We start from the raw sequence: 21441 nt of genomic DNA on the forward strand, positions 1-21441 counted from the left end.
AGGCATGTACCATCACACCTGGCTAATTTTTTTATTTTTTGTAGAGACAGGGTTTTACTATGCTGCCCAGGCTGGTTTCAAACTTCTGGACTCATGCAATCTTCTTGCCTCAGCCTCCCAAAGTGCTTGGATTACAGGCATGAGCCACTGTGCCCAGCCAGATCCTTATTTTTATACCTAACGGTCTGCAATTTCTTAACACTGTGCCTTGATGTGCATTATTTTAACTCATCATGTTTAGCATTCAGTGAGTAGGCGCTTCCTATCTGAAAACATGAGTCTTTCACTTTTGGGAAATGTTCGTGAAGCTTTGAGGATTCACTTCCCTCCATTTTTCTGTTCTTGTTCCCTGCCATTTATATTTTCTGATACTGTACCTCTTGGATTGGCTAATTTTCTTCTTTATTTTCCTTCTCCTGTCCTCTGCTCTCTTTTTAGGTAACTTACTCATCTTTTTCTTCTAATCTTTCTACTATCAAACTTTATTTTTAGGAGCTTGTTTTGCTTTCTAATTTTTTTTAAATAAAATTCTGTCTTGTTTAGAGGATATAATATTTTGTCACCCTGAGGATACTGATAATTTTTAAATTTTCCCATTATCCTTGTTTTTTTCCCCAATATGTCTTTTTCTGTTTGTCTGCTTTGGTCTTTTATGAAAATCTTTCATAAAGAGACTTTCCTCATATGACTAGTAATCTTCAAGCATTTCTCACATTTAAGGGTTAAGAACTAGAGAAAATGATTGGAAGCTATGAGCGTGAGAGTGGGGTTTGCTTCCTCTGAGCATCACCGTACAAGCCTTTAAACTTCCTATTTTCTAGCACCTCTGTCCTCAACTATGTCTGGTGTCTCCCAGCCTAGAAACACTGTTTTATTCTATTCAAAGAATATCCCAACTGGCTTTGAGGAAGGGTAGTCATCCAATTACCTCATGGCTGAGAAGATCACATGGTTAATAGCATTTTTTTTAAGTAGATAATTTGGTCCATCTACATTTAATGTAGTTTTTACCTTTTTTTTTTTTTTTTTTTAAGTGATTGGGACAGATTTAGCCCCCAAACACTTAGTCTCATCACTCTCATCTCATCTTGCCTTGCTTATTTTATGTTCCTTTTTTGCTTTTCGGATTTTTGTTGTTTCATTTCATCCCAACCTTACCATAAACAGGAAGTCTTTGTAGTGTTCTAATGGTTATCCTAAAATTTATATCATGCATCTTTAACTACCAACATTCCACATTAAATTTTTTTTTTGAGATAGGGTCTCACTCTATTGCCTAGGCTAGAGTGCAGTGGCACGACCAAAGTTTGCCACCTCAAACTCCTGGGCTCAAGTGATCCTCCGTCCTCTGTGTCTGCAGTAGCTGGGACTACAGGCACATGTCACCACACCTGGCTAATTTTTTTTTTTTTTTTTGTAGAGACAGAGCCTCCCTATGTTGCCAGGGCTAGTCTCAAACTCTCGGCCTCAAGTGATCCTCCTGTTTTGACATCCCAAAGTGCTGGGATTATGGGTATGAGCCAATGTTCCCCGCTCCACATTAATTTTTAATTTACCTTCCTGCCAATCAATGTAAGTCCCTCATAACAGCTTAACTCTATTTCACAGAGCTACTGTTATTGTGCATTTTAATTCTTTCTATATGTATTTTTCAAAATCCCATGTCATGTTTGTTTCATTCTATATAAACAACATTCATTTTGTTGTACCCACCCACTTATTCATAGACTTTCTTTGCTCTTCATTCCTTCCTACACCTTAGAGTTTCTATGTGGGATTATTTTCTTTTTCCCTAAGGAACAAAATTTCCTTTCCTTTAATATAAAAACAGTCTGCCAGGTGGTGAATCCCCGGTTTTTTTGTTTTTCTGAAAAATGTCTTCACTTTGCCTTAATTCTTGAAGGATATTTTCACTGTGTAATGAATTCTAGGTGGCAAGTATTTCCCATAAGCAACTTTCATAGGTCATTCCACAGCCTTGGGATCTTATTGTCACTGAGGAGCCTGCTGTCAGTCTATTGGTCGCTTCTTCGAAGGAAATCTTTTTGTTCTGGCTGCTTTCATATTCTTCTCTTTGTGGTGATTCTGAAGCCTCACAGTAATGTGCCTAGATGTAGATTTCTTTTTATGCATCCCACATGGGTTTCTGCAAGCTTTTTGAATATTGATTGTCAATCATCAGTTCTAAAAATAACTCAGCCATGAGGCCAGCACATGTTGCCTCTGCTTCATTCTCATTTATTCTAGGACTTCAATTAAACATCTATCAATGAAATGTATGTCCCTTACCTATTTTTTTTTTTTTTTTTTGGTCTCTCTGTGCTGCATTCTGGATTGTTTCTTCAGAGATATTTTCCAGTTGATGAATTCTCTCTGGTCTAATCTGCCATAAGCCTCATTCACTCAGTGTTTTTTTTTTTTTGAGACAGGGTCTTGCTTTGTCACCCAGGCTGGAGCACAGGGGACCAATCATGACTCACTCCAGCCTTGACCTCCCAAGCTCAAGTGATCCTCCCATCTCAGCCTCCTGAGTAGCTAGGACTACAGGCATATGCCAGCATGCCTGACTAATATATATATATATTTTTAAACTTGTAGAGATGGGGGTCTCACTACGTTGCCAGGGCTGGTCTCAAACTCCTGGGCTCAAGCAGTTCTTCTACCTTGGCCTCGCAAAGTGCTAGGATTACAGGCATGAGCCACTACACCCAGCCCACTCAATTCTTACAGATTACTACATTTTTCAATTTTAGAATTTAATGGTACTTGTCTAAGTTTTCAAGATTGGCTTTTATCTCTATAAATATAATAAGCATATTTGTTTCATAGCGTTTGTGTTATATCTAGGGTTTCAGTATGTCTGTTTTTCTTGTTTTCATTGGTTTTGGCTTCTGTTGTTATGTCTCTTTATGTGCCTCATTATCTTTTTTTATTTCTCCACTTAGGTTGTACTTGAAAATTTATAAAAATAATTTGAGGACTAGGATAGTATTATCTTATTTCAGAGAAATTTTTATTTGCTTCTGCTGGGCGCTTGTGGGCACTGGCAGTCCCGAACAGAGGCCTGAGGTTTTCTAAATCACCCATTGCTGCTGCAAACTACACCCCCAATCCAAGGTACAGCACTTTAGGGTTTCAGTCCAGAGTGGGAGGTGGTGCCAGACTTGGACACGGTGCCGATCTTGTCCACCTTCCATGAAAAGCACAGCTGTACCTCTTAGCCACTTTCTTCCTGGTCTGTGCTTCCACTGTAAAACTGGCTTCAAAAGCTGGCTCTGTGCCTTAGTTCCCTCCCTAACCTTGGTCCAGAATTCCCCAATATTCCATTAGAGTCAGTATCTTATCTCTTTGACCCTTTTATGGTCTTAAAAAAAAATTTCATCCAGTTGTTACAGTTGCTGAACTAGGTCATTCAAATATTAAGGTTTTTTTAAAGTTGCTTTATAAACAGACTTTCAGCCAATCCTCCTATTTTTAGGCTCATTTCTACCTCAAATGCCAGGTCATTTTATTTTATTTTTTTGAGACAGTCTCACTTTGTTGCCCAGCCTGGAGTGCACTGGCATGATGATGGCTCACTGCAGCCTGGACCTCCCAGGCTCATGTGATCCTTCCACCTCAGCCTCCTGCCTAGCTGGGATTAGGGGCGTGCACCACCACACCTGGCTAATTTTTTTAATTTTTGGAAGAAACAAGGTCTCATTATGTTGCCCAGGCTGGTCTCAAACTCCTGGCCTCAAGCAATCCTCCTGCCTCAGCCTCCCAAAATGTTGGGATTACAGGTGAGAGCCACCATGCCTGGCCAGGTCATTTTTAATGTCCATATTTATGGTATCCCTGTTATTAAAGTTAGGACTTTAAAGGGTTACATAAAAATAATCCACTGCTAAATTCCTTAATACTCAGATATGATATAAAAAACGGTTTTGCTGAACTTAGAACAACCATTCGACCCAGCAACCCTATTATTGGGTATTACCCAAAGGAATATAAATCATTCTACCATAAAGACACATGCATGTGTATGTTCACTGTAGCACTATTCACAATAGCAAAGACACAGAATTAACCTAAATGCCCATCAATGGTAAAATGGATAAAGAAAATGTGGCACATACACACCATGTATATAAATAAAAAAAAATCGCCGGGCGCGGTGGCTCACGCTTGTAATCCCAGCACTTTGGGAGGCCGAGACGGGCGGATCACAAGGTCAGGAGATCGAGACCACAGTGAAACCCTGTCTCTACTAAAAATAGAAAAAAATTAGCCGGGCGCGGTGGCGGGCGCCTGTAGTCCCAGCTACTTAGGAGGCTGAGGCAGGAGAATGGCGTGAACCCGGGAGGCGGAGCTTGCAGTGAGCCGAGATCACGCCACTGCACTCCAGCCTGGGCGACAGAGCGAGACTCCGTCTCAAAAAAAAAAAAAAAAATAAAATAAATAAATAAATAAATAAATAAAAATCCTATGCAGCCATAAAAATGAATGAGATCACGTCCTTTGCAGTAACATGCACGGAGCTGGAGGCTATTATCCTAAGTGAACTAACACAGGAACAGAAAACCAAATACCATATGTTCTCACTTATATGTGGAGCTAAGTGATAAGAACTCATGGACACAAAGAAGGAAACAACAGACACAGGGGCCTACTTAAGGGTAGAGGGCGGGAAGAGGGTAAGGATCAAAAAACTACCTATCGGGTACCATGCTTATTACCCAGGCGATGAAATAATCTATACATGAACTCCCCTGCAACACACAATTTACCCAACAAACCTTCATATGTACCCCTGAAACTAAAAAAAAAAAGTTAAAAAAAAATAGCTTTGTTAAAATCAGCAGAAAAGTATTGCCTTTCCTGCCCTCATGCCTTTTAGGCCATAGAAATGTTACTGAATAGAACATATTGATTTTGAACATTATCAAGTTCTAGAAAGAGATCATGGATGATGGGACAGTTTCTATTATAGAAGTTAGGTCTCAAGATAACAGGAAAACATGAGGGGCAAAAAAAAGGAGAAAAATATAGAAAAGCACTAGGATATTCACAGACTAAATACCTTCTTTACTCTGACAATAGTTATACATGCTTCCCTGATGCCAGCCTATATAAACTATAAGACTACTTGTCATATCTTAATTAGAGCCTGCTGTCAGCTAGTCAGGGAAAGACCTACCAGAAGAAAAAAGACACAAGTGCAAAAGAAAATCATACAAAATTCCTGTTTTACTCAATATAGTCTTGCTTAAAAGAAAGAGACAACTGAGGATTGCCAGAAATTTATGGAAAATACAGCACAAAGGAAGAAATATTAAAAGGTATCCTAATAATTCTCCAGAAAAAGCTGAAAGAATACTGTAGCCGTTTTTATTTTTAAAGTAGTTATTTAGAAAGAGCAATTCTAAAATTAAAAAAAAGGTATTGGGAATAAAAATAAGTTGTTGAACTGAGTTAATAATAAATGATATTAAGCAGTTATTATTAATTTCCTTTGGTGTGATAGCAGTATAGTGGTTGTATCTTAAAAAATGAGAACACCTGGCCGGGCATGGTGGCTCACACCTGTAATCCCAGCACTTTGGGATGGGCGGAACATCTGAGGTCAGGATTTCAAGACCAGTCTGGCCAACACGGTGAAACACCATCTCTACTAAAAATACAAAAATTAGCCAGGTGTGGTGGTGCATGCCTGTAGTCCCAGATACTCAGAAGGCTGAGGCAGGGGAATTGCTTGAACCTGGGAGACAAAGCTATCAGTCACGATGGTAACCACCAGAAAAACTCCCAGCAAATTACTGGCAACAGTTCTGGGAAGTATGATTAAGGAGGTACACCAAGGGAAGATAGAGAGGGTTACAGAATTTTGTGCCATTCTGTTCCTCTGAACTTTCACAAATCATGGAATACATTATTTCTATAATAAAAACAAATTTAATTAACAATATGAATAAATTTTCAGAGAAAATGGAGCATGCTGAATTCAATGAATTCCTTGAGTTTCCTTGTACATTTATACCAAAATTCTCTAATACTGTTGCTCATTTTAATCTTCCATTCCAAAGAATTCCATTAAGTATTTTTACATAATTAACTATTGCTCTATAACATAAATAATGACAGCATTTATTACCTGGAAAAATATATACATTGTTTCCTTGACCTGGTGTAAAGACTCGCCCATCTGTGAGTTTCACTGGCCCAAATGGACTGCCACTGGCAAACAAACATCTGCCCTGTTAAGAAGATGGAATAACTTCAATTTTGTTATTTTCTGTGGATGAGAAAATTGGGGTGAATTCATACAAAATCAAGTCCTGGAGTAAAGTAGACCAATATATTACTTGGAAACAAAGCATAATATACTATATAACAATCTTTTCATTACAATCCTTTGTTAGAATGAGGTTTGTTTTATGTGTAGTATACATTCAATAAATAATTAATAAAGTTAAACATCATTTATTACTAAAAATTTAAAAACCAGACACTTATTTTTAAGAAATTTAAGGCCAGGCACAGCGGCTTACACCTGCAGTCCCAGCACTTTGGGAGGCTGAGGTGGGCAGATCACTGGAGGCCAGGAGTTTGAGACTGCCTGGCCAACATAGTGAAACCCTATCTCTACTAAAAATACAAAAAATTAGCTGGGTGTGTTGGCCCATGCCTATTGTAATCTCAGCTACTCAGGAGGAGAATCACTTGAACCTGGGAGGAAGAGGTTGCAGTGAGCCGATATCATGCCACTGCACTCCAGTCTGGGCAACAGATCAAGACTCCATCTCAAAAAAAAAAAAAAAAGAAAAGAAATTTAAAATGTAGATAGCCAATAAATATCATTCCATATTATAAAGACCAATATAAACACCTATGAATGAAGGGGAAATACCAAAACAAATGGCCGTCATTTACTGTATAACTGCTAAAACTAATAACCAAGTACTTTATATGTGTTAACTCAGTTAATTTGCCATCATGAAAACTTCATCATCATCTCCATTTCACTAATTTTAAAAAATCAGAAAACTAAGGCTATTTTCAAATACTTTGTCAAAAGTCACACATCAAAACTGTAGTAGTTAAATCTTAATCTAGATTTTTTTGTAACTCCACAGCCACAGGTTTTCAATGATGCTGTAATACCCAGCAGTAGGCAGTTTATAACACAGGCATATGGCATGACCATAGTATCACTCCAGGAAAACAAATGGCCTGATGCCTTGTTAAAGCAGAATACTTCTCCAAATTTGTCACATCTATCCAATTTTGATACTATGCTCTATAATGGCATATAATAAATGTTACTGGCATATTCAGTATTTCTAAGATAATTAATTGTATTATTATTCTTTATAGTATTGTAGACCCTTGGCTTTAGTGGATTTAACATTCAAGAATTTGACTCCAGGTAATCTGAAGGTCAACAATGCAGAGTAAGCATTACTTTTACAGGAAATACTTTCCATTTCAAAATGATACAAGGTTTAAGAGTAGAAGCAAGCTAACTATGCTACTAGGGCACAGCTGACTATCTTAGACTTGCAACTCTATATTGTTTTATCATTTTCCACCTATTCTATGGATAGCTATTACAATTCTCTATCTGTTCCAAACATTACTTATGACTAAAAATTTTGTTTCTTTGACGATTAAGGTTAGTTCATGGTTAATGTCATACATGTTATCACAATAAGCACATACTTATTTTTCTGGCACCATTAATTTTCATAGTCTTATAAGGTAGATTATACAATATAGCACGTCATGGAAAAAATGTTCTCATGATATCAGTTAAGTTTGGAAATTTAGAAAGATTTTGGTTGGCCGGGCACAGTGGCTCACACCTGTAATCCCTGTACTTTGGGAGGCTGAGGTGGGCGGATCATGACGTCAGGAGATCGAGACCATCCTGGCTAACACGGTGAAACCCCGTCTCTACTAAAAATACAAAAAATTAGCCAGGCCTGGTGGCGGGTGCCTGTAGTCCCAGCTACTCAGGAAGCTGAGGTAGGAGAATGTCATGAACCCAGGAGGCGGAGCTTGCAATGAGCTGAGATGAGATCATGCCACTGCACTCCAGCCTAGGCAACAGAGCGAGACTCCGTCTCAAAAAAAAGAAAAAAAAAAAGAAAAAAAAAAAAGACAGATCTTGGGAATCTCTTCAATAATGACAACATTCTATAGCAGTTCATGTTCTCCAGGTCATTATCCCTGCCTCCCCTGCCCATTTAACCCAATAATTAATCCAGGGCTTAAATAAACATGGCCAGGTTTTAATAATAGTATATTCTTATTCTGAAGTCCAAGTTGCCCTACGTAAGCAGCTGACAATTCAACTATGAAGATTTTTTTTTTGTCAGTATTTTTCTCGCTGAGCAGCAAAGGGTGTTGGAGTAACATCTCCACAGTGAAAACAAAAGGGGACTAAAAATTTAACAGGTGATGACTACTCAAAATTCTATGCCATTATTTCATGTAACACTAACAAATAATTTATGTAAAAGTAAACTATGACACAATGCTCTTTTTATTATTACTTTTTTTGAGACAGGGTCTCATTCTGTTGCCCAGGCTGGAGTGCAGTGGCACAATCACAGCTCACTGCAGCCTCAACCTCCTGGACTCAAGCAATCCTCCCACCTCAGCCTCCCACGTAGCTAAGACCACAGGTGTGCAACACCATGCCCAGCTAATTTTGAAATTTTTTATACAGACAGGGTTTCGCTATGTTGCCCAGGCTGGTCTCAAACTCATGGGCTCAAGTGATCCTTGATCTTAAAACTGATGAAATACAGTATATCAAACTAGTCTCCTTGGGGAATTTTTATGTATTCCAATAATGTACATTTATTACAATATTTATTAAAAAATAAAATTCTTAAATGAGCAGTCTTCTGGTGATACACTACTACTGCTCGAAATACTTAAATTTTTTATATTTTGGAAATGTCAACGATCCATGATGCATTTAATATCCTTACCAAATAGTCATTGTAGATGACTAAGATTTAATTTGGGGAGCAATAATCATTAGTTTTAAGTAGTAAAGCCTGGTGAAGAGGACAGGCAATCAAACTAAAAGTAATAAAAAGATAAGACAGTATACTAAAGAGACTAATTTTTAAGTATCTGTATGATGATTCTGTGATTTATTTAGAAGAAGAGACTTCAATAATTATTATATCAGTTGGAAACCAACAGTCACGTCACGAGAATTTATTTTGACTAACAGAGTGGCCATATGGAAGCAAAAGAATTTTGAGAGAATACATGTGTCAACATAAAGTTTTTTTGTTTTTTTTTTGAGACACTCTTGCTCTGTTGCCCAGGCTGGAGTGCAGTGGCATGATCTCGGCTCACACAGCCTCTGCCTCCTGGGTTCAGGCTATTCTCCAGCCTCAGCCTCCTAGGTAGCTGGGACTACAGACGTGAGCCACCACATCTGGCTAATTTTTTTGTATTTTTAGTAGAGACAGGGTTTCACCATGTTGGCCAGGCTGATCTTGAACTCCTGGCCTCAAGAGATCTGCCCACCTCGGCCTCCCAAAGTGCTGGGATTATAGGCATGAACCACTGTGCCTGGCCTACACAGTGTTCAACAATGGGAAAAAAAGAATGCCAAATATAGCAAGAGTATGAATATTAAGTTCAAGAAGTTCTGAGAGTTCTGCTTTGGCAATGATTTTCTGGGTTATTTCATACCAATTTTTCCTCTGGTTACAATTTTAAAAACCAGATAAAATACATTTTTAAAAATTTTTGTAAGGAAGTAGAGACCTAACAAGATAGTGAGAGTTTGGTGTTGGGGAAGAGTGGTTTCCAAGATCCAAGAGAAGAGGGAAGCAAGATATAGGAGCCTAGCATTTGAAGCTCTTCCCCTCAAGATGACTGCTGACTTCCAAATCAAAAGCTGTGGCTGAGACCCTGAACAGCAAAGCTACCCAAAGTCTCATGATGACAGAGAGGAAAATGGATGTTCAGGGACCATTAAAGATGAGAGGTGCTGATAAATACCTCAGGACTTTTGATGATTGATACCCAAAGCAGTGGATACCAGGAGAAAGGGCAAACTGGAAATACCCCAGGTCTCATGTGGACCACATCCTGACTGGATTATGGTGATCTACTCGAAAAAGTAAAGTCCCTTTCTCCAAAGATAACTTTAACCACAGCCTTAAATTATTGCTGTAGTTCTTTTTCTACACTATCCATCACTCAATTAAAAAAAACAAAAACAGGCTAGGTGCAGGGGCTCACGCCTGTAATCCCAGCACTTTGGGAGGCCAAGGCAGGCAGATCATGACCTCAGGAGATCGAGACCATCCTGGCTAACACGGTGAAACCCTGTCTCTACTAAAAATACAAAAAAATTAGCTGGGCATGGTGGCAGGGGCCCAGCTACTCGGGGGGCTGAGGCAGGTGAAAAACAAAACAAACAAACAAACAAAAAAATGAACAAAACAAAAAACAAAGTACAAATTAGCCTTATAAACAAACCTGATAACCAAGACAGAACAAAAGATAGATAATAAAAATGGGTGAGATATTTGTTACCATCAGAAAATTTTAATTGTAATTCATATATTCAAGAAATTAGGTGGGACACAGTGGCTCATGTCTGTAATCCCAGCACTGTGGGAGGCTGAGGCAGGGGGATCACTTGAGGTCAGCAATTTGAGACCAGCCTGGCCAACAAAGCAAGACCTTGTTTCTACAAAAATAAAAATTAAAAAATTAGCTGGGTATGGTGGTGCTTGCCTGTAGTCCCAGCTACTGAGGAAGTTGAGGCAAGAGGATTACTTGAGCCGGGAATTGGAGTCTGCAGTGAGCTATGACTGTGCCACTACACTCCAGCCTGGGCGACCAAGGGAGACCCTGTCTCAAAAAAAAAAAAAAAAAATTAAATGACAAGATATAATTATTGTTCAAATTATGAGGTATAACAGTACTGTGGTTATACATATATATACACACACACATATATACATACACATATATGTGTGTGTGTGTATATATATATTTTTTAGAGATAGAGTCTTGCTCTGTCGCCCAGGCTGTAGTGCAGTGGCGCGATCTCAGGTCACTGCACGCTCCGCCTCCTGGGTTCATGCCATTCATCTGCCTCAGCCTCCCAAGTAGCTAGGACTACAGGAACCCACCACCACATCCGGCTAATTTTTTTTGTATTTTTAGTAGAGACGGGGTTTCACCGTGTTAGCCAGGATGGTCTCAATCTCCTGACCTCGTGATCCGCCTGCTTCGGCCTCCCAAAGTGCTGGGATTACAGGCATGAGCCACCATGCCCGGCCCTGTGGTTATATTTTTAAAAGAATCCTTAGCTTTTAAGACATATACTATAATATTTTTCTATTATAAAAATCTTTTTTTTAAAGGAGTGAAGATTAAAAAATGTATCACAGATTTATTACTTAATCTCAAGGATGTAATCTAGCAATTACAGTTGCTAGACATCATTGTAAACAAGCCTTTAAAAATCACTTCCTAGAGCCAGTTAGATCACTTACCAGAACAATATAGAAAGTAATTGTGGAGATTACAACTACATCCTTACAGACTGGTAGGAAAAAAACCCAAATGTCAAGTGATTTATAGGCCGATATTTCTATTTTTTTTTTTTTTTTTTTTTTGAGACGGAGTCTCGCTCTGTCGCCCAGGCTGGAGTGCGGTGGCGCGATCTCGGCTCACTGCAAGCTCCACCTCCCGGGTTCACGCCAATCTCCCGCCTCAGCCTCCGAGTAGCTGGGACTACAGGCGCCCGCCACCACGCCCGGCTAGTTTTTTGTATTTTTAGTAGAGACGGGGTTTCACCATGTTAGCCAGGATGGTCTCGATCTCCTGACCTCGTGATCCACCCGCCTCGGCCTCCCAAAGTGCTGGGATTACAGGCTTGAGCCACCGCGCCCGTAGGCCGATATTTCTAATTGGGCTATAACCCATGCTAGTGTCAAAGATCTAAAAGTAGTCAATCTTAAACAGTTTGGATGTAAATAAAAATTTGTTCTCCACAGCTGTCAGATGACTCAAAAAAAACAGCCCTAGAAAAGACAAACACTGATGGTGATGACGCATTAGAAGAGAGTAAAAAGAAACGTTTCATGAAATGTCAGTACAAAAAGGCAATATTTAGAAATTGATTGTTTCTACAGTACATGATTTTAAGTCTGTTACTAAATAATAAATTACTATGCAGATAAAACAGAAATTCTACAAATGAAAAAAACACAGTAACTAAAATTAAGAACCTAACAACAGATGAGCATAGCTGAACGCAGAATCTGCAAACTGGAAGATAGGGCCAAAGGAAATCACCAGATTGAAACACAGAGAGCAAGAGGGATAATATATATAGAAAACAGTGTAAAAGATATGTGAGATATATCTCTGACCATATAATTAGAGTCCCATAAGAGGAGAAAGAGAATGTGGCCAAAGCAGAGATACTGGCTGGTATTTTTTCAAAACAGAAAAAACAAAAAACAAAAACAGACATCAAGCCACAGATTCAGGAGCAGTATAATCCCCATGTGGAATAAATACAAAGAAAGCCACCCAAAGGTCTGCCGTAGTCAAACTGTTAAAAACCTAAGACAATGATATGTCATCAAAAACAAAACAAAAGTCAGAAAACAGTAAAATAGCTTCAAAATGCTCAAGTATTTACCAACTTTTACTTCTATGCACGGTGAAAATATCCTTCAAAATGAAGGCAAAATAAATTACCAAGAGAATTCATTAGATCTACACTTAAATAAAGGAATTCTTCTGGTAGAAGGAAAATGATCCTAGGTAGAAGCAGACTTGCAGGAAGAATAGTGATAAATAAATTAAAACGTAGGTAAATCTGAATAATTTTTGTAAAATATAACAATCATGTATTTTGGGTTTAAAATACATAGAAAATTAAAATTTGCAACAATAATGCAAACAGTGTGAGGGCATTTCAATGGAGTTATAAAGTACCTGTTTCCCATAATTGGCATAAGCAATGATTTATATCAGACTTTGATCACCCATAGATGCATGCTGTAATCTCTAGGGAAACCACTAGAACAACTGTGTAAGAATGTATAATTAATAAGCTAGTGGAGGGAAAATAATACACATATCAATTCATGTGATTAGTAATACCTCTGTAAGTGTATATGCTTCTTCAGCCGTGCACTCTGCCTGTGCTGTAGGATTACTTAATGCAAATATTACAGGCCTTTCATTGATAGAGGCCATGGCTCTGATTACATCAGGAGTGAAAAGACGGCCAGCACCTGCAACTCCTGTAGTAAGAGGGAAAAACAGCAACTTCATTACAGGTATAAAAGCAATGCTTATCAATAGCATTTCTACAATAGGCCTGCAATAACAAAAACACAGGTAATATCTCATCACAAAGACAGCACTATCTCAGCAATGCAAAATCTATGAGAACGCAATCTCAAATCTGAAAAGAAAAAACAAGATGCTGAAAGTTCTCACTTAAATATTTATTGTCTACTATACACATAGTAAATTATGGGAAATTTTATTCTTTTAACTTTTTGTTTTTTGAGACAGAGTCTCGCTCTGTCACCCAGACTGGAGTGTAGTGGCACAATCTCAGCTCACTGCAACCTCCCCCTCCTGGGTTCAAGTGATTCTCATGCCTCACCTTCCCAGGTAGCTGGGATTAAAGGTGTGTGCCACCACACCTGGCTAATTTTTATATTTTCAGCAGAGACGGGGTTTCGCCACGTTGGCCAGGCTAGTCTCAAACTCCTGACCTCAGGTGATCTGCCTGCCTCGGCCTCCCAAAGTGCTGGAATTACGTGAGGCACCATGCCCAGCCAATTTTTAAAAAGAGTATACGACTATCTTCATCACTCTAATTGGGAAGATAAAACTTGCTACCTACTACATGGATGAAACTTGACATTATGCTAAATAAAATAAGCCAGTCACAAAGAGAAAAATGCCATGTTATTCCACTTATATGAAGTAGTTAAATTCATAGAGACGAAAAGTAGAATGGTGGCTGTTAGGGGGTGGGGGGTGGGGAAAATGGGGAGTTGTTTATTTTTATTTATTTATTTTTTGAGATGGAGTCTCACCCACCAAGGCAGGTGGATCACCTGAGGTCAGGAGTTCGAGACCAGCCTGGTCAACATGGTGAAACCCCGTCTCTACTAAAATTACAAAAATTAGCTGGGCGTGGTGGCAGGCCCCTGTAATCCCAGCTACTTGTGAGGCTGGGGCAAGAGAATCACTTGAACCTGGGAGGCGGAGGTTACAGTGAGCCAACTCCAGCCTGAGCGACAGAGCGAGACTCCATCTCGGAAAAAAAAAGAAAAAAGAAAACAAAACAACTTACAGCTATATAGAAAATTAAATAGCTCCTCTTTTAAACATTTTTACATTTTCTGCTGAGAAGGTAATGCCATGATGGCATAGTCTGATGGCAGCTATGTAATGTCACACTCAAAGTTTTCAGCTTTGTTGCCCAAGAAAACTTTGAGTCTGCACAGAATTTCCCTGGTAAAATCTGCAAATGGCTTTGGTCTTTTTCATGTTTTGAGTCCAACAGTCATACCAACTCTAAAAGCAAAGCATGATCGACTGCACAGTGTCTAGGACCTAAAAGTATAAAGCAACATCTGGTAACTGAATTTCATGCATGGTAACCAAAAAGTTATCACAGAAAAACATTGTACAAGCTGAAATCTAGGTAAAACATAAAACTGCCAACTCATTTTTAGTAATCCTACATGGTAATTATGACTGGCAACATACAGTTAGGAAGTAAAATTATTTATCAGAATAACTTTACCTACCGATTATAGTTGAAGGCTTCAGTATATTCACTGCATCTTCAAAAGTATCAGGTATGCTCTCTGGGACTGGGTGAGTAAATGGTTCCTGATAACTATCTATTTTTGCTTTCCGCCCCTAAATTTTGAGATAAAATACAGTATTTTTTTAGTCAACGCATGTTAAGGATGAAATAAAAAGACATCATTATGAGTTACACATTGTTTCCACAATAGAAATGTCTTTTCATTTTCATTTACTTTCCTCTTCAACCTGTATCTTCCAATTCTATCTTCATCATGTCCATAAACTCAAATATAAAACAAAAATCCAATCTCCCATTATTCCTAGAAACTTTCTAGTTCCTCTAAAAAATGCATTTACTCTATGAGGTCTTCCTAAGTCCCCTGTGGCACAAAAGCCTACAATCCTTTATCTGAGGTAGATGAGTTTTGGAATTAGGAATTTTTCATATTTAATTTAATTTGGTTGGTTTGAGATGGGGTACCACTCTGTCACCCAGACTTGAGTGCAGTAGCAGCTTCTACCTCCCTGGGCTCAGGTGATCCTCCCACCTCAACCTCCAGAGTCGTTTAGGTACACTAAACTACTTATAGTTTAGGAACTATAGGCGCACACCACCATGCCTGGCTAATTTTTTTTGTAGAGATGGGGTTTTGCCATGTTGCCCAGGCTGGTCTCAAACTCCTGGGCTCAAGCTATCCGTCCACCTCAGCTTCCCAAAGTGGGAAGCTGAGCCACCACAGGCATGAGCCACCACTCCTAGCTGAGAATTTTTCATATTTTATAAATACAATATGGCATATATCAAATATTACATATTCTCCCTCCCAACAGATACTCCACAACTGAACAAACTTACGAATAGTCACATCCAGTACAAAAGGTTAAGATTACCAAGAGCTTCTTTGTAGTTTGAGTCAGGTTTTGCTACTAGGTAAGTTCAGGGCAATCAGATTGGTCACCAAAATAAATTTCGGAAAAAATTTTGGAATTTCAAAGCCTTTAGGATTTCAGAATTGCAGACAGCCACCACGGACTTGTACTACCAAGAGTTCAGAAACAAGAGGAACAGGGAATTCTGGTTAAAGATGGCTGAATGAAGAGACATGTTTTCTTTTCCAAGTCCCAGGTCAAAAACCATAAACGTTAAATTCTTAGTAGTGCCACAAAGCCAGAAGAGATACCACTGACAGACTAGAACAATGAAGAGTTTCTCAAAGATCTGAGGCAGACAAAAACATACTGAATGCAAAAACCACCTGAGAAGTTCATATTCTTCTTTTGGTAAAAAAGAAGACTTCTCCTGAAAAAGTGTGTTTCCATCAGAACTCCAAGATAACCCCAGATAAGAACCTGCAGGGGCTAGAAAAGCAGCACACTATCATCAGTCAGCTCAGAAAACCAGGCTGAGCAAACAGTGACATAAGAAGTCACTGTTTTCAAAGTTTCAAAATGAAGGGCAGTGTTTAGGGTCACCAGGAGACACTGGAAGCCTAATGCCCATAGGCCAAGCTACCTGCACACTGGAAAAGAAATATATAATCTGATAATGAATATGGAGATGGACAGGGTTCTCACTTTGTGCTAAGTAAACACATTGTAGCTACCAATACCGTGTTAGACCTGACCTACCACTATGCTAAAGAATCACAACATATTTGATGAAAACCAACATTACAAAAAGTACCAAACTAAACTGTGTACTAGTCAAAACATACATCCCCCAATAGCCTTCTAAATATGTGATGTTTTATCCTTGTGCCTTACATACTAGTAAATATGGTAGTTAAATATGGTAGTTACAGCCTCTTTGGGAGGCAGCACAGTTTAATTATTCAGAGCACAGACTTCACAGTCAGGATACTTGGTTTCGAATCCTGCCTCCGTCACTTATAAGCTGATGACTTTGGATAACTCCCTTGACCTTTTAAACGGTTTCTTAATTTGTAAAACTTCACAGGGGTTTTTGAGATGATTAAAGGAGATAATACATGTAAAGTCTTATAACAATGTCTGGTATATAACTACTATTACATTTTAAATTACATGTAGTTTAAGCACTCAAGATTTTTCATTCACATATGTCAATTTTTCATTTTATTTTTTGTACTAATAGAATACTGGTTCTAATTAAGAAGAAAAGATTTTAGAACTGGAGTAAAGTACATTTAGATAGCTTGCTCCACAGACATAAATGCCAAGCAACAGCTATACCATTATATTTTAATGTGTACGTACAAAAATATAATAGCATTGTGTACTGGATTGGTTTAACTATGAAACAGTTTACTTATATTTCAATGTGTTACACAGTAGAAGATATATGACATTCTTAAGCTAGTGAAAATGGTAATCAATGCCAACAAAGATAGTCAGGCCCAAAGGTACTAAGTTAATCTGGGAGATAAGCTCTTTATTATCCATAAATTGGTTTCAGGAGCACATGCTTTTTTCCTGGGGAAAGGGTCCATAGATTTTTATTAGATTGCTTCAGGGGCTTATCATCTCCAAAGGGTTAAGAATTTCTGCTCATGGCTAGGCACAGTGGCCTCAGGAGGCTCAGGCAGGAGAATCACTTGAACCCAGGAGGCAGAAGTTGCAGTGAGGTGAGATCGCACCGCTGCACTCCAGCCTGGGTGACAGAGAGAGACTTCATCCCCCTTCCCCCCCAAAAAAAATTAAGAAAATTAAAAAAAAAAAATTCTGCTCAAATATCAAAAGTTCTGCAATACTGTAATTTCATCAGGAAATTCTCAGTTCCTATTAAAAACCTAGTTTTAAGAGTGTCAAACACAATCATACTTGTACAGTGGCCATTTGATCTCTTAAGAGCAAGAGAACAAAGCAAGAAAGAGTAAGTCTGATGCCAACATACAGATTAATTAAATATGAAGCAGGACTCTTTGTAAAAGACAACAAGACTGGGGACATTTGTTAAAAAGAGAACGGAAGGTCCCAATTGGTATAATTTGGAGACTCCAATGAGAAACAAGATTTTAAGGAATAATATTTTTAAAATCCAACTAAAAATATAATACACTCTTTTGCTTCTCCAAATTTTAAATACCTTACCTTAACTAATAAACCATACTTGTCAAACATCCAGATTTTCTTTTGTGCCTCTTGTTCTGACAGGCCATTTTCTACCATAGACATAACTATAAGATTTGCAATTCCAAGAGCAGCCTGTTCAACAAAACATAAATTTCAATATATACTAGAGTATGATGCAATGCTTGAATTACTTTATATATGAAGATTATATAGCATATAATCTTATATAATCTTATATATATGCTATATGCTAAAGAATCACAACATATTTGATGAAAACCAACATTACAAAAAGTACCAAACTGTGTACTAGTCAAAACATACATCCCCCAATAGCCTTCTAAATAGCAAAATTATATGCTATAATAAAAACTATTTGGTTTATTTTTCCCTTACGAATCAAACAAAAATTCTTTGTGATATTCTCTCTAAACATATTTTAAATTACCTGTTTTACAGAAGAAGTCTTGATTTCATACCCTCTATCTCAACAACATTACAGGGTCATTATGCTCTTTTATAAATATCAATATTCTGCCCATTTTCCAATTCTAGAAGAGAGGATGGGCTTAAGTTTTAAAAAGCCTACAAAACTTACCTCTCCTGCTCCAAGGAATAAGATTTTGTGTTCGGAGATTGGTTTACTAATAACTTTTTGTGCTGCAAGAAGACCTGCTAGAGCTACTGCAGCTGTCCCTATCAGAAAAACAAAGAGTTTTACAAATAAAAAATGGGCACATTAAAAATGTTTAAAAAGTAGGAATCCAAACCCTAAAGTTTTTTTTTTTTTTTTTTTTTTTGCTTTACCTTGAATATCATCATTGAAAGTACAATATTTTTCTCGGTACTTTCTCAAAAATCTGAACGCATTATGATTTCCAAAGTCTTCGAACTGAATGAGTGTGTTCCGGCCATATCTAAAAACAGCAAAACCCACAATAGTTGTGATGAAAATAATACTATTAAACAGCTTTCCACCTAATATTCCCTATAATAGCATTCAAAAATAATGTATTATGTTAGTTCAATTAAGGCCATCTGAAAAATTTCAGAGCCTGTAAAAGACTCGATCCAAAATGTAGAAATTATTCAATAAAAAAAGTATGAGGTGTTTAAAAAGAACGTGGCACCATGATAAACCCATGGGATATCAATCTATGTAAACTATTTTCAAGTGTCCAGGAGACACTTCCTTTGACTCTGAACTCAAAAAATATATATTTGATATGCATATTCTCATTACATTAATAGTTAAACAGCAACACAAGAAAGTATATATTAAATAAGTAACTGAAAAATAATTGCTATTTGAGTTCACTGACATTCAGCAAAAGATGTCAATCGTTTAGGTGAGCTAAAGTAGTAAGGGAAGGCTTGAAAAGGAGGTAGGCCCTGAAAGAACAAAAAGTAAAGAGGTAGAAAGAAAAGCAGGCTATTATTAGGGTGACCCTGAATTTTCAACAGTCTGGCTATACATTTCATGGTTTACATTAAGAGATAAGGGAGAAGTTGGTTAATGCAGGTTGGGACCAAATAAGGGAGAATCTCTAATGCTAAATTAGAGAAGAGGGACTTTCTTCTGCATCCCATGTAGAAACAGTGAAGGCTGCCAAGAAAGGAAAAAATTCACATATGACTCCCTTTAGGAAGGATAAACCTGCCAGTGATACGTAGCACATATTGGTGTGGGGAGAGATGTGAGTGGCAGAAGCAACTAGGAGGCTACTGTGATACGAAGACAAGAGATCTGAAGCAGAAGGTGCAGGAAGCAAAAGGAGTAATTATGAGCTATTAGGATGAATAGAAATTGATAAGGATCAACTGGGAAATGAGGAAGAAGCTGTTACAATGTCAAGGTAACTGGGATAACTAAGAAGATACTATTTGGTTGTCCAAGGTAGGAAAGTGAGAGGAAGAAGGAGAGATGACAATTTCTGGGAAGATATAAAGTTCAGTTTTAGACTTGTTGACTTCGACTCTGAAAAGGAATTAATTTTTAAATACCTTCTACATGCCAGCAATTTTAAAGGTAGGCCAGGGTTTAGATCATTAAGGTAAAGAGTTTGACTTTATCCTATGGCAATAGGAAACCAATGAGAGATTTCAAGCAAAAGAATGACATAATGAAGTACATGTTTCAAAACAATTAATCTGGTATTAAGGTGGAGATGAACTGGAGAGGAGAGAAACTAGAGGAAGAATTAGAAAACTTCAGAAGAGACATAAGGAGAGAGCAAGATTGTGGTAATGGAAAACAAGAGACATTTAAGTGGTAGTACCCACTGAATTTGAGGAATATCTGACTGCACGGGAGACTGATGGAGAAGGCAGAAGGGTCAAACATAACACCAAGATCAAAGTTTTGGCAATAGGATGAATGTTACTGCCAATAATAGAAGGTGGGAATACAGAAGATAGGTTGTTTGGAAAGGAAAGGAGTTCAGTGTGGGATATGAATACGCACACACAACAGAATATCCAGATGGAATATTCTGATTATTAGAAATGCAGGCCTCAGAAGAGCAGGGGGACTACAGATGGGTTTTTATGGGTTTAGTAGTAACATGCATAAAGGTCATAGTTGACATGGCTGAAAGAGAAGAGGACTAGGTGGTTATCCACATTTAGTAAGACAGCACGAACCTGTGAAGATGACCAAAAAAAAAAAAAAAAAAAAAAAAAAAGAGAAAAAAGGGGGGGGGAAAAAAAAAAGAGGAAGGGGGGTTTATACAAATTAAAAAAAAAAAAACAAACAGGCAAAAAAAACAAAAAAAAAAAAAAAAAAAAAAAAAGAGAGAGAGAAAGGTGGGAGGAAGACCAAGTTAGGAGGAAGCTGTTTAGCAATCAAGAGAAGAGAGAGTTTCAAGGACACAGAAGTGGGAAAACCTTAGTCAATGTTGCAAAGAGGTAGAGAGGTGGGAGGACCAAATGGTCAGAGAACTTAAAATATGAAAGCTGCACAACAGCTTCAGTGGAATGGTGGGCGTGAGCCGGAAGGTCAAGGCTGAAAAAGGTACTGAGCAGTAAGGGTTTGACAGGAGCAGTGAGGGCAGACTTCCCTCAAAATGTCAGGTAACTCAAGAAAGCAAGGCAGACCATGGGTACCACCTCAAATCAGCACATCTAATCAGGCAGAGACAGCCAGTAGAACAAAGTTCTCAAAAATTTAATCGCCTCCTGCTTATCTTCACAAGAAATAAAGGAAAACAAAACAAAACTTTAGTTTTTACCCCGCCCTCACCCCCATTAAAAGTGATTTCATATACTAAAACTTTTAAAAAATACCTGTCAGTAATAGCTTTCATAAACTCATCAATCAGGTCATCATACTGTTGTGTGCGATCTCGTTTCTGGTACAAGCCCATATAAAATGGGTCTTTTAAGAGTGCCTACAAAACAAAACAAATGTAAAAATAAAATAATTTATATTATATAATCAGTTTAAACACATACAATAAAAATTGCAAAATAAAAAATTACTAATACAATTTTTTAAATGTATTGCCCTTCAAGAAACTTTATTTTTTCTTTTTTGAGACAGTCTCACTCTTGTCACCCAGGCTA

General features: G+C 37.9%; 1 protein-coding gene across 2 annotated transcripts in view; it reads right to left on the bottom strand.

Moving 5' to 3' along the window:
- ME2 (malic enzyme 2) overlaps nt 1-21441 on the bottom strand; it is a 71467-nt gene that overhangs the window by 10312 nt on the left and 39714 nt on the right. For both annotated transcript variants that reach the window (XM_025365573.1, XM_025365575.1), the window contains exons 7-13: nt 21163-21266; nt 18685-18794; nt 18476-18573; nt 17896-18009; nt 14823-14937; nt 13150-13292; nt 6134-6236 (exon numbers count right to left, since the gene is read on the bottom strand). In XM_025365573.1, coding sequence (XP_025221358.1) covers nt 6134-6236; nt 13150-13292; nt 14823-14937; nt 17896-18009; nt 18476-18573; nt 18685-18794; nt 21163-21266 — 787 coding nt within the window. The remainder of the gene's footprint in view (nt 1-6133; nt 6237-13149; nt 13293-14822; nt 14938-17895; nt 18010-18475; nt 18574-18684; nt 18795-21162; nt 21267-21441) is intronic.

Source organism: Theropithecus gelada, chromosome 18, assembly GCF_003255815.1.
Source record: "Theropithecus gelada isolate Dixy chromosome 18, Tgel_1.0, whole genome shotgun sequence".
In the NCBI taxonomy this organism is placed as follows: Eukaryota; Metazoa; Chordata; class Mammalia; order Primates; family Cercopithecidae; genus Theropithecus; species Theropithecus gelada.